This window comes from Bufo bufo, chromosome 5 (genome assembly GCF_905171765.1).
Source record: "Bufo bufo chromosome 5, aBufBuf1.1, whole genome shotgun sequence".
In the NCBI taxonomy this organism is placed as follows: domain Eukaryota; kingdom Metazoa; phylum Chordata; class Amphibia; order Anura; family Bufonidae; genus Bufo; species Bufo bufo.
The window spans coordinates 110,269,672-110,288,326 of NC_053393.1; the positions used below are offsets into that span (position 1 = coordinate 110,269,672).

The 18,655-nt window shown below is 42.5% G+C and overlaps 1 protein-coding gene across 1 annotated transcript in view; it reads right to left on the minus strand.

Annotated features, from left to right (window-relative positions):
- The window catches only part of TBCCD1 (TBCC domain containing 1), a 139,999-nt gene that overhangs the window by 13,458 nt on the left and 107,886 nt on the right, over positions 1 to 18,655 (minus strand). The window contains exon 6 of the mRNA XM_040432835.1: positions 14,666 to 14,829. Coding sequence (XP_040288769.1) covers positions 14,700 to 14,829 — 130 coding nt within the window. The 3' untranslated portion in view covers positions 14,666 to 14,699. The remainder of the gene's footprint in view (positions 1 to 14,665; positions 14,830 to 18,655) is intronic.

The following is an 18,655-nucleotide window of genomic DNA, read 5'->3' on the forward strand; positions in this document are numbered from 1 at the left end:
TCGACGGATCTCAAAACGCGGTTGAACAATCATAGATTGTCTATACGCAAAAAAAGAAAGGACCTCCCTGTTGCCAAACATTTTACGGAGCTTCAACACTCCGAAAAAGATCTTAAATGTTGGGCCATTGACCATGTACCCATGCCAAGACGTGGGGGCAACAGGGTGTTGATCCTTAGAAAAAGAGAGCTCTTTTGGATCTACACTCTCAATAGTTTGAGACCCAATGGGCTCAATGTGGATTACAATCCGGGGATATATGCTTAGAGGAGTAGTTTGCCCTACATTGTCATTTATGCGATATTTGTCTTTCTTCTGGTGCTACATAGTGTACTATGAACACTATTAAGCCATTTCTTTACTCTTTGTTTTTATCTTCACAGACAAGAATGATGCTGCGGGTCGGAGAAGTGAGACGTACCCGTTGTTTACCGTATTTGCCAACATGCCCCCATTCAGTGATGGTTTTTTATTTCATTTACACTTTTTAAGTTATGCCTGTTACATTATACCTCCTACTGTGTGTCCTATACTATATGTGTCCCCATTGGGGAATAGTGGCCTTTATGCGGTATGTCCGCTGCGTTTCCCGCGGCATGCATTACTTCATTTGGTCCATCTGTGAGGTTAAGTGTAGCTTTTCTTAGCTGCACTCCTCCCTCTGTCCCCCATGGGTACACGGCACTAATTCCGTGTTGCGCTGTCCTGTCTATCACTAGGCTATGCGCACACACACTATTGAGGTAATTTGCTTATTCTTTTTCTTTCTTTTTTATGATGGCTGACTAAGTGCTTTTTGTCTTGTTTATACTCTCGTCACCATATGTGAGGACAATACATTATATTGCACCGCCGATGCGGTTCGGTATCTGTGTTCTCCTCCATATGAGGGTATCTGTACCTCTTCCAAGATGGCCGACGAAGCCTTTCCACACTTGCGCGCATGCTCAGATTACGTCATTTGAGGAAGCCACATCATGATCTTCATGCGACTTGGCGCCTGCGCACTGTCTCCAGCTGAACGCCGGACGTGGCGGTACATGACATGTACGATGCGGATAATGGCACCGGGTATGTCGTCGCTTCCCCCATATATATGCGCAAGCTCTTACAATGACCGCTTACAAACTCTCAAAAGATGAGAAATATGGAACTCTTCCTCGTTTGCAGCTAAAATTCCTTCATTGGCTTTGTAGTGATTGATGTCATAGTATTAATAGTGGGAGAGAGCGGTGGATGAACAGCTATATAATGGCGTCTTATTGCTATATTTAGATTATACTACTCCTCACACCTGGATTTTAAGATATTGAAACACCATACACTATATCTCATAGAAGGATCACAAGTTCTGGATTTGACTGTATTATTATGTTATTGTATTGACTATGTAAAAATACGATATGTCATGCATGTAATTTACATATGCTATTATTGATATTGTCTTATAGAAGTGGCATATTTATTACCTGCTATATTCTCTATACTTGTGTTGGAAAATCAAAAAAACTTGAAAGTAAAAAAAAAATAAAAAAATTACATAAGTCCATCAAGTTCAACCAAGGGATAGGTGGGGACACAAATCCCAGAAGGAAGTGAGACTCAGATTTCTACACGTTTTCATAAGCAATAATGAGGTTTACTTTTAAGAATTCATCTAAACCCTTTTTAAAACTGTCCACTGTTCCTGCTGTGACCACTTCCTGAGGAAGTCTATTCCACAGATTCACAGTTCTTACAGTAAGGCTACTTTCACACTTGCGTTCAGAGCAGGTCCGTCTGGTATCTGCACAGACGGATCCGCTCCTACAATGCAAACGCTTAGATCCGTTCAGAACGGATCCGTTTGCATTACCATGAATAATGCAAACGGATCCGTTTTGACTTTACATTGAAAGTCAATGGGGGACGGATCCGTTTGAAAATTGAGCCATACTGTGTCAACTTCAAACGGATCCGTCCCCATTGACTTCCATTGTAAGTCTGGACGGATCCGTTTGCCTCCGCACGGCCAGGCGGACACCCGAACGCTGCAAGCAGCGTTCAGGTGTCCGTCTGCTGAGCGGAGCGGAGGACAAACACTGCCAGACTGATGCATTCTGAGCGGATCCGCCTCCACTCAGAATGCATTAGGACTGGACGGATCCGTTTGGGGCCGCTTGTGAGAGCCTTCAAACGGAGCTCACAAGCGGACACCCAAACGCTAGTGTGAAAGTAGCCTAAAGAAGGTTTGACGCTTCTGGAGACTGAACTTTTTCTTCTCCAGTCGGAGGCGGTGCCCCCTTGTCTTTTGAGGGCATTTTACATTTCTCTTTCACCGTATTTTTTGTATGGCCCATTTATATATTTGTATAGGTTAATCATGTCCCCCTTAGACGTCTCTTCTCAAGACTAAATAAATTCAATTCTTTTAATCTTTCTTCATAACCAAGACCCTCCAGTCCCCTTATCAGTTTAGTCGCTCTCCTCTACTATTTCCAGCTGCAGTGTGTTCTTTCTATGGACTGTTGCCCAGAACTGCACTGCATATTCCAGATGAGGCCGCACCAATGCTTTGTAGGTAATATTACATCCCTGCCCCGCCAGTCCATGCCTCGTTTAATGCAGGACAATATCCTGGTGGCCTTAGAAGCAGCTGATTGACATTGTATGCTGTTATTTAATCTACCATCTACAAGGACACCCAAATCCTTCTCTATAAGTGACTCTCCTAGTGTTACATCACCTAGGACTAGCACAGAGATTATTACTACCAAAATGCACAACTTTACATTTATCCACATTGAACCTCATTTGCCAAGTTGATGCCCAATCACTCAAACTGTTCAAGTCAGCTTGTAGTTTATAGACATCTTCCATAAACTGCATAGTACTACATAGCTTGGTGTCATCTGCAAAAATAGAAATGGTGCTATTAATCCTGTCCTCGATATCATTAATAAATAAATTAAATAATAGAGAGCCCAGCAATGAACTTTAGGGTACACCACTTATAACCTGGGACCATTCTGAATAGGAATCATTGACCACAACTCTCTGGACACGGTCCTTCAGCCAGTTTTCAATCCAATTACAAACTATACTTGCTAAGCCTATAGACCTTACTTTACCTATTAAACGTCTATGAGGGACAATATCAAAAGCATTTGCAAAATGCAGAAACACTACATCCACAGCCGCCCCTCTGTCCAGGCTACTACTCACCTCTTCATAAAAACAAATCAGGTTAGTCTGACAACTTCTGTCCTTGGTAAACCCATGTTGGTCATCACTTATAATATTATTTACAGTCACATACTCCTGTATATAGTCCCTTAAGAGTCCTTCAAACATTTTTCCCACAACAGAAGTTAAACTAACTGGTCTATAATTACCTGTGAAGGACTTAGATCCTTTTTCGAATATGGGCACCACATTTGCCTTGCGCCAATCACTTGGCACTATACCAGTACCTAGAGAATCTTTAAAAATTATAAACTGGGGCACAGCAATGACTGAACTGAGCTCTTTAAACACTCTTGGTTGTAATCCATCTGGACTGGAGCCTTGTTCACATTTACCTTATTTAACTTCTCTTGGACCATATTTACAGTTAGCCAATTGAGTATATTACTGGATGTACTAACAGCCCCAGCACCAAAGATATCAGCTCCTTTCTCTTCTTTTGTATATACAGAGCTAAAAAAAACATTTAGTAACTCTGCCTTTTCCTTATCTTCAGTGACTACCCCCCTTTACCATTATTTAGGGGACCTACCTGCTCGGACCTTGGTTTTTTAGCATTTATATATTTAAATAATTTTTGGGGATTTGTTTTGCTCTCTTTTGCCACCTGCTGTTCGTTTTGTATTTTTGCTAATTTTATCTCCTTTTTACAGATTTTATTAAGCCCTTTATAATCTTCAAACGCTACTGCTGACCCCTATTTTTTTAAATGCCCCTTTTTTGTCTTTTATTGCCCTTTTTACAGTAGTTGTAAGCCATGGGGGGTTTAATTATAGCCGTTTATACTTGTTACCTAAAAGGAATACATTTTTATCCTCAGTATTATCTGACAGTAGCCGCTCCCAGTCTCTGAAATGCTGCCCTCAACTCAGGGAAATTAGCCTGTTAAAAAAATTAGCTTCTTATGGTTTAGGGGAAATATAATTATATTGTGGTCACTATTACCTAGCGTTTCTCGAACAGTAACATTTCCAACAAGCTCTGCATCATTAGAAATGACCAGATCTAACAGAGCATTGCCCCTAGTGGGAGCTTCTACAAACTGGCCTATAAAGTGGACCTGCAGCAAGTTGAGGAATTTTCTCCCCTTTGCGGTTGAGGCAGAATCATGACCCCAGTCAATAGCTGGGAAGTTAAAATCTCCTATTATGACCACTGTACGAGCCCGTTCTATTTGGTTATACAGTTGCGTTTCTATCTCCTCTGTGATGTTATGGGGTATATAGATTACACCAAGTATCATTTTTTCAGTGTTTATATCCCTTTGAACTTCCACCCATAAGGTTTCCACATCCTCACCCACCACCTTTTCTATTGACCCTGTCTTTCCTAAATAAAGTAAACCCTCAATATTTACAGCCCAGTCATGCGAAGAATCCAACCATGTCTCAGCCACACCAACTACATCTATGTGTTCTTCTATTACCATAGCCTCCAGCTCCCCCATTTTTACTAGCTAGACTTCTGGCATTTGTGAAAATACATTTTAAATTACTATTACCTATAAAGTGAATATCTGGGATTTTTGGGTTACCTTGGTTGAGGTTTGTATGTAACAGGTTCTTGTTACCAGCAGTTCAATTTTTTTATCGGTGTATAGTTCTGCCCAGTCTTCTCCCTACTTTCCTCACTAACCCAGCCCCTACTAGATCACCACTGTCCCCTCCTATATCCCACTCTCTATCTCCACTATCTACCCATTTATTAGTATGACCCCCCCACCCTCCCCCCAGATCCTAGTTTAAAAGCTCCTCCAGCCATCTAACCATTTTTACCCCCAGGGTAGTTGCACCCTCCCCATTAAGGTGCAGCCTGTAGAGCCTGTAACCGACAGAAAAGTCGGCCCAGTTCTCCATGAACCCAAACCCTTCCATCCTGCACCACTTTCTGAGCCACTTATTTAACTCCCTAAGCTCCCGTTGTCTCTATGGTGACGCTCTTGGCACTGGTAGTATTTCTGAAAACACTACCTTGGAGGTCCTGGACTTGAGCTTCTCTCCTAGTTACCTAAAATAATTTTTAAGGACCTTCCATCTCCCCCTGACTGTCATTGGTGCCAATGTGTTCCATGACCGCCGGGTCTTCCCCAGGCCCACCCAGCAATCTGTCAATCCAATCCGCAATATGCCGAACACGAGCACCCGGAAGACGACATACTGTTCGGCATTCACGGTCTCGGCGACAGATGACTCTGTCTGTCCTAACAATAGAGTCCCCCTACCACCAGCATCTGTCTGACCTTTGCTGCACTCCTTTTCCTATTCTTCCTGCAGGGAGCATCCTCCTGGTTGCTAGGAGAAACGCCCTGCTGGAGTGTTGCTGGCCCTGGGCTTTCATCGCTAATATCAGCCAAACAGGCATATTTACTAGGGCGTTCCAGCTCAGGACTAGCCTCCCTGGCACTTTTCCATCTACCCCTTCTTCCTACATTAACCCAACTGCTGACCTGATAGTTCTGATCTTGCACTCCTCCTCCCACCTCTATTTCACTGACCCCAGTCAGTGCCTGCACAGTGAGGTCTAAGCCTCTCTCCAGGTCTGAAACGCCCCTAAGTATTTCAAGCTGCTTATTTAGATCCAAGATCTGGACTTCCAAACATGCAACATGATTGCATCTAGTGCAAAAGGATTCACCCTCGAATGGCTCATCAAGGCACGCATACATTGCACACACTTAGTAGCATTGTCCATGGAGCACATGTTTAAATGGGGATGAACAGTAAAGAAGGAAAACAGTAAATATGAGTTAGAATTAGACCCTGTCTGCTGTAGTTGAAGAATTAGCTAGAATCAAGCCAACAATACACAAGGAAAATCTATCAAACCTTAATTGCTTGCTCCTTGCCTTAAACTCCGGTTTAAACTTCACTAATTCACAAGCCCATTTAATGCAGCAAGGCCAGGGAAAGCGAGATACAGCAAAGCCACGGGGATACCATGTTATAAATTCAATCTTATTCTATATCAGGCATGCTCAACCTGCAGCCCTCCAGCTGTTTTAAAACTACAACTCCCACAATGCCCTGCTGTAGGCTGATAGCTGTATGCTGTTCGGGCATGCTGGGAGTTGTAGTTTTGCAACAGCTGGAGGGCCGCAGGTTGAGCATGCCTGTTCTATATGATGCCACTAGGAATCTAGCAATTAATTTTGAAAGCCTGACATCACAGAAGACACTGAGAGCCTCAATCTGCACTTAGGCTTAATCCCATATTCAAACCTGGTAGTAAAAATTTCAGAATAGCCGTAGGCTTCTGATAATCTATTTATTAAGTCTGATGGCAATCCACAAATGCCTTCCAAACTTTAAGGTACATTTTATTAGTAGACACTTTTTTACTCACCATGAGCGTTTTTATAACTTTGTCTGAAAGACCCTTATTCTTATTCAGCATTAAACATTCAACATCCACACCATTAGCCTTAGCAATTTGGGATGCAACACCGGCCCTTGAGTCATTAGATCTGGAGTCAGAGGAAATTCAAATATTCTGCCTGCACTCATTTCCAACAGAAGGGAAAACCAGCTCCCTTTTGGCCAGAATGGGGCCACCAAAAATATCCTGGCTTTTTCTTCCCTGATCTTTTAAATCAACATTGCCAGCAGAACCAATGGAGGAAGGGCGTAAAATTAACAAAGGAACAATATTTTTCCATCTTGTTCCTTTTTATGCTAATAGGTCTCTCTCTGGTATACCCCGTTTCTTTATAATCTGATTGAGGGCTTCCTGACATAAAGCCCACTCCCCCAGCTTAATCATCTTTTTCCTGCTCAAGTAGTCTGCCAATTGATTTTCTTCTCTTTTTACATGTTCGCTGTCTCTTGTAGCCGTTTTCCTCTCATACAGTACCGCCTTGATGTTGAACAAATGCTACCATGGTTCTGTTGTTAGAATATATCTTTAGACGGGTACCTTTCATAAACACGTTTGCGGATTTTAATCGCTTTCCATACTGCCATCAATTCTCTTAAATTTGAGGAGGCTGGTGTCATTTTTCTGTTCTAAGATCCCTGGAAAGATACATTGCCTACATGGGCTTCCCAGCCTTGGGCACTTGCATCCATAGTTTGGATCCAGAAACCTATTCAGATCATATCTATTCCCTTGTTGAAAATTAAGATGTTCTTCCACATCAAGGATAACTTTACCTAGCTGGGAATCCTGATTGACAGATCTAGTTTGCACAGACTTATATTCCATTCTTGTAATATTAGATGTTGTAATGGACTACTGGGATAGATAGTGTCTTATGTCCCAATAACTTTATTGTCTGTCTGATTGTGACTTTCCTTGTGAGCACAAATTGTATTACTAGGCCATGTTTCTCTTTTTTTCCTCTGGAAGAAAGTTTTTTTGGAATTCTAAGTCCAATATGATTCCTAGAAACTTTACCTGACTTGTAGGTTTTAGACTTTACTTCTGGCAATTTACAATCCATCCTTGTTTCAACAGTGTCTTTTAGACTAATTCTATCTGTTCCTGAAATTGAGCGTGCATTGTCTCTATTATCAGGAGATCATCCAGATATGGGACAATTGATATTAGTTGAAGCCTCAGGTGCACTGTCACCACCACCATTACCTTTGTGAATAGACGTGAGGCAGAAGAAATTCGAAATGGGAGACATACAAATAGATAATTGAGTATCTTCTTGTCGGACCCGATTGCAAATCTTCCAGTGCTTTTCGTTTATTGGAATATGAATCCTTTAGATCTACTGTAATCATATTTGCATTTCTTGAAATCAATGATATTGCGGTTTTTATGGAATCCATCTTGAATGGCTTGTAAGACATTAACTTGTTTAAATATTTCAGGTTTATTATTGTACAGTAATCTCCATTTGGTTTCTTCACCATAAAAAGGGATGAATACTGGCAAACTGTTCCACTGGAGGTACATGTTTGACTGCTCTTAGAGAAAAGAAATACTGCACTTTTTCAAAGAGTTTGTCTTGTATCAATATGGAGGGGAGGTATGTCAGTCTGAATCTGTCTGGAGCAGGGATGCTCAACCTTCGGCCCTCCAGCTGTTGTAAAACTACAACTCCCACCATGCCCTGCTATAGGCTGATAGGTGTATGCTGTCTTGCAAAGAAGGCCAGGATTGGGATTCCCCAGCTGTTGTATATTGACTGAAATATCCTCTTGTTCAAGGACCACTCTCCTGGTTTTAGAGGTTTTCTGCTCAGAAAATCTGCCAGAGCGTTTTCTTTTCCCTTCAAATGGACTGCTGAAATTGAGTTTATGTGGCTTTGGGCCCAGGAGAATAACTGGAACGCTGTCTGACAAAGTTTTCTGCTTTTCGTGCCGCCCTGTTTGTTTATATAGGCTACAGTTGTTCTGTTGTCAGACAGAATCTTCACATCGGTGATGGATGGCTGGACAAAACGCTTTCAAGGCTATGAATACTGCTAGAAGTTCCTTTGAATTTTGAGAATAGAGGACACAACTCCTGACTCCAAACACCCTGGACTAGCTGATCTCCACTGTGAGCCCCCCAACCTGACCCGCTTACATCTGTTATCACTATTGGGTCTGAGGATCTCCACTAAACTCCTTGGTTCAGATGTTCCCGTTGTAGCCACCACTGTAGAGAGGCTCTCACCTGAGGAGGAAGAGACACGCTGTTATCTAGGGATAAGCAACTTTTGTTCCAGGTGGAAATGAGAAAAGCCTGTAGCATTCTGCTGTGGAACTGCGCTCACCTGACTGGAATGGCTGAGGTCAATAAACCTAGGACTACCATAATTTCTCTGAAGGACACCCTTGGGTGAGACCGGAAAACTGAGATTCTTGCTAATATATTCTAGATCTTCTGTTCTGGGAGAGAGGTGGGAATCTAGAAGGATCCCAAGGAAGATCTTTTTGGTGGGGATCAAGTCCGACTTCTCCAGATTTAATTTCCAGCCTAGGGACTGAAGGACGTCTCTGACTACCTGGAACCTTCTGAGGAGAAACTCTGATGTATGAGCCCTAATCAGGAAATTGTCTAAGTAGGGTATAAATAGGATCTATTGCTGATGTAAAAACCCAGATACTTCTGCCATGATCTTTGTAAAAATTCGGGGAGCAGATGAAAGACTGAAAGGGAGGACTTTAAATTGTAGATGGGTCAGGCGATTTTCTAGGTAAATCGCAAACCGCAGGTATTTTTGATGATCTCTGTGAATGGGAACATGATAATAGGCATCCTTATCATGAAACTGTCCAGAAATAACAGACTGGTTGTTGATATTACGGTTTCCATTTTACATTTTTTGTATGTGACATGTTTGTTAAAATCTCTCAGGTTTATAATGGCCCTGTAAGAGTCGTTTTTTTTTTTTTACTAAAAAGACTGGTGAGTAGAACCCTTTCCCTTTCTGATGCGATAGTACTGGAACAACAGCTTGTTTTAACAAAGTCTGAATCTGGAATTCTAGAAGAAATTGCCTTTCTTCTTTTAATTTTCGGTTTAATAGGAGCCTTTCTGGAGGGGGAGGGGGGGGGTGGAGGAGAAGAAAATTCTATTCTACAACCGTGACGTATTAGATCTAGAACCCAGGGGGATTTTGAAACCCCTGCCTGAGCTCTCTTTCCTTTTCTGGTCAGGCCTGCCCTTTCTTTGTGTACGAAAGGAGTGGCGATGCTGAAAAAGTCTGGATTCTGATGGGAAGCCTTTCTTTCTATCAGATGCCTTGTCCAGGATGTCATCTAGTACTGATCCGAAGAGCCTGTCCACCTCGCAGGGAATACTACATAGCTTGTCTTTAGAGGTGTTGTCCCCAGACCAGGACCTTAGCAAAACTGACCTTCTGGCAGAGTTAGACAGGGCTGCTGATCTGGCGGAAAGCTTGAGTTAGTCAGCCGAGGCATCTGATAAGAAATTTGTAGCCTGCTTTAACACTGGTAGGGAGGACAGGATATCCTCTCCAGGAAGTAAATGTTCCTCTAACTGAGATAGCCATAAAGACAGGGTTCTGGCGATGTAGGTAGCAGCAAGGCTGGGCCTTAACATGGAGGTACATGTTTACGAAGACTTCTTCAGAATAGACTCATTTTTACCCATAGAGTCTTGTAACAGGCCTACATCCTTAAAGGGGAGGGAGGACTTCTTATATATTCTGGCTACCGGGGCGTCCACCCTGGGAGTTTTAGCCCAATGGACAGAATCTGCATCACTAAAAGGGGATTTTCGCTTGAATACCCTAGAGACTCCTGATCTTCTCTCAGGTTCCTTCCATTCGTCTGCAATAAATTTCTTTATGCTTCCATGGACTGGGAATATACGTATTTTCCGATCCCCCAGACCTTTAAACATTAGGTTCTGAATTGACTAGGCCTCTTGACTGCTCAATATTCATGGTAGCCCTGATAGTTTTTAGGAGAGATTCAGTGTCTTCAATGGAACACAGGGGTCTACCAAGTTCATCAGTTGAAGAAACTGAGTCAGAATCGGAGGAGACTTCTCCTTCGTCAAAGTCAAAATAGACATCGAGAGGTGCATCAGGATTAGATCTGGAGGTAGAGGGTCTCTGAGGAATCACAGCCATCTTAGCTTCAATGGCGGAGCTGACTTCCTCTTTAATGAAAGATTTCAGGCTGTCCACTATAGATGGGGTCTCTTCAGCCATAATCTTATCTGTACATCTCTGGCAAAGAGGTTTCTTTATGTGGGCGGCAAGCTGCTTTTTACAGATAGCACTTTTTTTTTTTTATGAAGGTTCCCCACTTTTGCTGCAATAAAAAAAATAACCCCTTCAGGAAGAGCTTATGAGTAATTAAATTAAGTGGGAACCTTCACCATTAAACCCCAATGGTGTACAAAAAAGAAAAATGCAAACAAAGAAGCATCCATCAGGAGGAGGCTTATCAGGCTTAGGGCCTTTGGAGGGTCTGCGGACTTGTCAGCAGGCAGGGGAATGGCTGCTCCAACACACAGATGCTTCCAAGGTGATGAAGAACGCCATTCTTTGTCCAGCTGGCATTTATCTAGTACTTCCGCGTCACGTGATACGGCGCGCAAGCGCTCCCACGCGACCTATTCTTGTGAGACTCCGGCCCCGAGTCTCGTAATGCCAGCTTGCCCCGCATGGAGGCGCGGTATTGCCCGGGGCTGCCTGCGATTCGCAGGACTTATGCCTAGATGCCGGAAGGGCCTGTATCTTGCCCCGGATCCCGGCGCCATGCTGCAGCCCTCCTGACAATTTAGCCAGGGGAACGGATGGACCCAAAAAGGATGAGCGACGTCTTCCTAAGCAGGAGGGAACCCCTGCTATAATCTCCACTTCATCCCGAAGGGGCAGGAAACAACTGGAGAAGGTAAAGGGGAGGAGGCTTTTAAATGATTGTTCGCGTTGTTTCCGGTCCCTTGGAGGCGGGGTATCCTCCTGCTTAGTGCAGTTGGGGAGGCTTATGGAAAAAATAAATTCTCTCTTCTTCATCTGTTGAACAGTTTTCTTGTTCACCTTCCGCCAAATCCTTAAATTTTCCTGAGTATGATGAATCATTAGAATCCGAATCTATTACTTCTCTGGATTTTTTTTTAGAAGATAAAGATGTAGAGAAGTTTGACATTGCTGATTGAATGGCCTCTTTCACCATCGTTTTAATATCGTTCATAAACGTAGTTGTCTCATCTTGAACCACTTTGAGTACATCCCTGACAATTTTTTTTTTGCTAGCAGCATCCAATTTCTTACTACAAATAGCACATTTTGAATAAGTGGCGGTTTTGACTTTAACTCCAGGTTCCTTTCCCATCTAAAACATAGAGGGAAAGCAATATAAGTTCTCCTACAAAGCATACATATATCCATCGGATCAGAGTGATGTCCACGGTCTGTCCAGAAATGGTTTCACCGCTTCTCCTCATCTGCAGGCATCTCTGGCAATCCACCACTCTCGCCACTTATGATGGGGTAAGGAAGGTTTAACCCTGCTGGGTATCGCAGAACTTAGCAGGTCTATAATGAAGCAGCAGTGAAATGCTAACTTTACCAGCTTACCCTGCCGTATCCCCCTGGTTACAACCTGGGCTCAAAGACCTTCTTCACTGCACATCTGTCCCACACACAGATACGAAAAACACTAAAGATGGGAGGCGGGTTGGGGAATTTAACTTCTCCATGTTTTTCCTGTTCCTGACAGGGCCAGGCCAACTCAAGAGTGCCATTGTGGAGACGACTGGGAAAAATCTATTCTATAGAACCCCTTAGGCTACTTTCACACTAACGCTTAGGATTTAAGAAGCTCTCTCTGCATTCCGGCATTGCCAAAAGCTTAAAGGCTATGTAGATCCTCGGGGCAATTTTTTATGATTTCATATTACCCATTTTGGAATACAAATAATTTTTTCAATTGGTCTTTATTAACCCTATCACAAAGGGTTAACAGTTTTTTTTAGCTGTGTGAATGGTACTTTCACTTTCATTTTGTGCCATCATCTAATAACCCTTATCTATAAATTACTAAAAGGTAATAAATACTTATTTAAGCCACAGTTTTATCAGTAAGATAAGAATTGAGCTTTAATGAGTGTTTATAAGGTCAAAGGTCAGGAGCCCGTCAGCTCCCTGCCTGATGGAGCAGAGAGGAAATTCAGAACCAGCTACTTGGGAAACTGAAAGCTGTGCAGGGAAAACGGTTCAATACTTTTAATGAAGAACAAATAGAAAAATGATTTTAACTGAAAAGGAGTACAAATGTAAAAGTCGCTGTCTGGCCCCTTTAACTATAATGGGGACCGTACAGAATAAAATAAAAGTAGACAGCTCACTTATGGAATCTAGGATATAAATGACAAGGATGGAAATATAAATATAAACCAAGGACTCATTTCTCTGGTGCCAACAAAGGAAAATGAAATACAATATTCAAAAATAGTGAGGTCCGGCCGCAACCTGGCAAATAGGCCGACAATCGGCCAGAAGAAAACGGCTACCGGAACAGCCTGCCAGATCCTAAGTATTAATGTGAAACTAGCCTTAAACTGGCACTGTACTTCAGGAAACCTTCTGATATTTATGATAGTGAAAAAGCAAAACTTTGGGTCGGTGGGGGTCTGAGTGCTGAGAACTTTGCTGATCACTAGAGCGAGGAAAGGGAAATGCTCACATACCATATGTAGAACAAGCTCTCTTCTTACTGCAGGAGATGGAAACAAGATTGACATCTCGATTTTTATCTCCTGCAGAGTGTGAGCGTTTCTCTCTCATCATTCTAAAGATAGGCAGGGGTTTCAGTGCCTAAAACATTGATCAAAACTTTTAATATGTCGCTTTGTGATATCAAAAGTTTTTTAAAAATTGCAGTGCCATTTTTAATTTTTTTCTATGCTTAGGTTTTTTTTTGTGTTCTTTGTATGTTTCTAACTAAGCAAATGTAAGGGCTTTACAATGCACTTCCTTTATCTGCAGTGGCTTCTTTCTCATATTTCACTGAGGGTCACATGACCTGTGATGTCAGCTTCTCTCCCTGCTTTGATGATGTCTCGTACACAAGCCTGAGAGAGCAGGTCTGCGTCTGTACACGAGACATCACTGTGCTGGCCACGCCCCCCTGCATTGCAGTCTGCCCTCTTCCGGGATTATTCAGGAAACTTTAACCCCTTCTGCAGTACAGACTCAGGGCTGAAGGCTTTGCTGAGTAGCTGCAGGCAGTGAACAGACACAGGATCTTCCGTCCTCATCCTGCAGACACAGAGCTGACAGATTGGAGGAGTTCTGCAGAACATTGCACAGCAGGTAGGGGGAAGATCCTGTGTGTATCAGCATTGTCAATGTACAACTGGGACTTGTAGTCCTACACATACAACAAGCTGCTGAGTATCCTAGCAGTCAGACATGTCACTCAGGGCAGCACTATTATTAACTCCCTTTGCAGAGCAGGGGGATGGGAACAAATATCCATGAGGACAACCTCAGATTGTTGTTACTGCAGGTAAACAGAGGCCAGAAGAGAACCAGGGAAATTAGGAAATATATATTTTTTTGCCTAAAACTTGCTTAGATTAGTTATATATTGCTGACCGTTAGATTTACAGTGCTATTTGATTTTTTTTTTTTTAAACCCGGACAACCCCTTTAACTTTTGGGAATTAGAATTAAATTTTTTTTTTTAAAAATCAGTAAAGAAAATTTTCCTATTGATTTGTATATTTTACACGGACTCCTGGCAGCTGCTTCGTGAGGTGAGGAGGGCGGCGATTAAGACTGGGAAGAAGGCGCTGGGCACCAGACGGCCGGGCACCCTGTATTAACTGACGTCCCCTTGGGCACCTTAGGTTGACCGGTTATAAAAAACATTTTTTGGTGCTAATAGAGCAACAAGCAGGTTTAATAAGGCCAGTTTAGGATTCATGTTATTAGTACGGACATGGGCATATGTATAGCTTATAGGGCTAAAATCTCATGACAGAATCCCTTTAACATGAGTGATAAAAAAAGCACTTCACTTACTAACTGAAGTTTCATTTATGATCAAATGTTTTCACTATCCAGCAACTTGCTTTGTGCAGTCTGTTGATGGTACAAGGCTATCCAACTGATGTCGATTTCTAGTCTTAACGAGCCACTCATTGAATTTTTGTTCAACAAGCTTCTGGAATTGCTTTCGCTGCTCCCTGTAAAAAAATTTAAATAAAATAAATAAATAAAAATAATAAAAGGCACAAAAGAAAATAATCTATAAAAGCACTTTTTAAAATATATTATAAAGGCTTATACTATTAGATGGAGTTGAGAGAGAGAAAAGCAGCAGAGCAGTCTATCACAATTTTACTAAAAAAGGGATTTGAATCTTCCTTTTTTAATGATCCCATCTTTTCCTCTTCCTCGGACAACTATTTATATGATTCCTCCTGAGATCTGATGGAATTGAAGCGGAGAGGGCATGGCAGTTACAGTGAAAGTGTAGCCTCTTGGTCCTAGAGGCTCATTTGCAAATATTAAAACAAAATTTTTCTCATCGAAATTCGAACCAAACACCGATGCCTTCAGCTGCCAAGTGCACAAGCAACAGGTTAGACAGTTTTTAAATCTGCACAAAGATGCCCTTAAATTGACCGTTTTGCGAAAATCTCGTATTGCACAGCTCTAATGTATGCTGATGAGTTCTGAATATTCATGAGCTCCTGACTTTCTCCGCCCCCCCCCCGCTGCTATTTCAGTTAGAAAAAACGTCGATCACTAGCAGGGGTCAGAGAAAGTAAGATGCTCATGAATATCAGGACTCATTGGCATGCCCTGGAGCTGTTACAACGTAACAGCATAAAACTGGTGACAGATTAAATTTAAAGGGGGTTATGTCACATCAGCAAAAAGCATTTATTATGCAGAAGTTAATACAAGCCACTTACTAATGTACTGTTATTATCTAGCAGAGATCGCACAATTTTTTTTCCAGAAGAGTAAAAATACTCCTCTTAAAAATTTTGATGAGTATTTTTAGCCGAGGAGGAGTACGAATTTTGCGGTAATTCATATATATAATGCATAAGGCCCATATAACGTTATGAGGCTGATATTTCTGCAGGGAAACCATTGCTTGTCTCCCATGCAGAATTAAATGTAGACAATTTTACATTTATATAAAACATCATACACTAAACATAAGACCACTGCCTCCATACACAGCGCCCACCTGACACTACTATATACATATTTCACAGCTCTACCACATGCCCATTACACAGATAGTTTACTATATACACATTGCACACACAAAAATGTACAATAGACTGGTTACACTGACATAGGCCTGCTTTATACACACCTTCCATACATGAAAGTGCCTCTGCATTCTCCACCAGCACAGTCCTACACGGAGCCTGTGTTCCCCTAACTCCTCCCACACAAATGTCTGATCACATGACTGTGACATCACCACAGGTCCTGTAACCACAATGTAGTGTTTAGTCCAGACTCTGGAGCTGCTTCTGGTGAGAGAGATGTCCGTGAAGGGCAGGGCTTCTCGGGAGACAGCGGGGCTTCATGTGTGCCGGACCTGGCAGCTTCTGATACAGCGCTCCTAACTAGACCATGCATAAAAATACGAGTCTTTTTCCAGGGACTAAAATGGCCTGAACAGGCGTCTATGACGCTTGTGCAGGCATTATTGCGACCTCTGTTATCCATATTGCTTCCTTTGCTGGCTGGATACATTTTTTCCATCACATTATATACTGCTCGTTTCCACGTTTACTACCACCCTGCAATCCAGCAGTGATGGTAGTGCTTGCACACTATAGGAAAAATCGCTGGCCTCTGTTAGCCGGGACCACACATATGCCAGCGTTTTTTCCTAAAGTGTGCAAGTACGACTTCCACTGATGGATTGCAGGGTGGTCGTAACCATGGTAACAAGCAGCGTATAATGTAATGGAAAAATGAATCGAGCCAGCAAAGGAACCAATATGGATAATAACAATAAATTAGTAAGTGGCTTGTATAAATTTCCTCTACAAAATAAATGCTACTTGCTGAAGTGACACAACCCCTTTAAGGAATTCTCTTCTTCCCAATCACCGTCAGAAGTGCTACCAACAAAACATATGGAGCAGAGTAAACAAATAGCAAACTAGTCCTTTCCATCCAATAATATGTATTCAATTTTAGTGAGTAGTCACAAATGTAACAACAAAAGAGGCTAATGCTGTGATTCCCTTCAAAACAAAAAACTTTATTTTTTTTAACCCCTTCCAGCAACAGCCAGTTTGGACCAAATTCGTTTTCACAAGGGCTAACAGTTGAAAATGCACTCCACAACTTGTTATGCATTTTTTCATGAATACGACAATACCATATATGTGGTTGTGAACCGCTGTTTGGGGGCACGGCAGCATCCAGAAGAGAAGGAGCGGCATCAGGATTTTCTAACATATAAATGTGCTGAAATTTTTTTAGGAGCCCTAACATTTAATTTTTTTTTAGCAACGTAGCTTTGTGAGGGTTTGTATTTTGCGGAACGAGCTGTAGTTTTTATTGGTATTGTGGGGTACATATGTCTTTTTGATCACTTTGTATACCATTTGTTGTGGAAGTGAGGTGGGCAAAAATGGCAATTCTGTCAGTGTTTTATTTTTATTATTTATGGAGTTCCTCATGTGGTATATAGGATTTGATAATTTTATTCTGTGAGTAGATATGGTGATAGCGAATTTATATATTGACTCTCAGTGGGGTTCATGACGGACCCTCCTGGATCGAGCAAAAACGCTAGTGTGAAAGTAGCCTAACTCGTCTTGTTCATGCTAGTGTAATTGTCTGTATTATGTATGTATACCCCTTTTCATATGTACAGCGCTATGGAATTAATGGCTCTTTAACTGATCAGCGGCAGGAGTCCGGCAGTCACTGATAGTCAGACCCCGGCTGTATGCGCTGGCATTGGTGACCGCGGCACGTGCGGGATTCTGACGGGAGCGGGGTGACCATTGGGTCCCCGCACTGCTGTGATAGGGACCCGATGGAAGGGAAGGCAGCCCGATGCCTTCCTTAGGCATCGTGGCTGCCTTCCGTGACAGCCTGTGAGATCCAGCCCCCTGGATCTCACAGGCAAGCAGGCAGTAAGTGTATTACACTGGTAATACACTTACAGTGAGGGGGAAAAAGAGAGAACGTTAGTCACAGAGCTTCTTGGAAAGAAGCCAAGAAGGTCAGAGAGTAACTGCAGGACGCCAGAGGAAGGAAGGACAATAATGAGGTAAGGGAAGAGAGAGATGAATCAAGAGCGGAGAAGTCTGCCGGTGCTGGCTGTATATGTAGAGTGCACTACTACATACCTGAACACAGTATCAGGGGAAAAAAAGAAGAAAAAAGAGCCACGGTGTAGGTGTCAACCCACAAGGTGGGGACGACACTAGTGATATCAATATGACTATGTATAGTGTGTATTATAAAAAGAGAAGTGTTACCACCTGAAATGTAATAAAATGTTAAACGTATTAAAATCACTGTAATAAAAATTGTAGGAATCACTTCACCAGGGAGGTGTTTTGTGGGATAAGCTCAAGACACCCACAAAACAACCCTTCCTCGCCTGGATCACTCGTAGTATCTTAGGAAGAACGGCAGTTCCACATCTGGTACTTCTGGTAAGATCCTTTACTAAAGGGTTTCTGCCACCAGAATTAACCCTATTAAACTGGCTGACTTTAGCGATATGCTAATGTCAGCAGACCCCAACTAGCCTATTCTTATGCTTATGGATGTGCCCCTACTGCACAATTTTAACTTTTATTATATGCTAATTAGCCTCTAGGAGCAGGGGGGGCGTTCCACCTGCTCCTAAAGGCTCAGTTCGCCCACCTCTTTCAACGCCCATGTAAACTTGATTGACAGGGCCAGGCCAGCGTTGGTCTCCTCCTGCCGGCGAAATCTCGCTCCTGCGTCGCCCCGTTCAGTATTCGGCGCAGGCGCAGTGAGTGAAGGACGCTCGGCCGCCGGCTT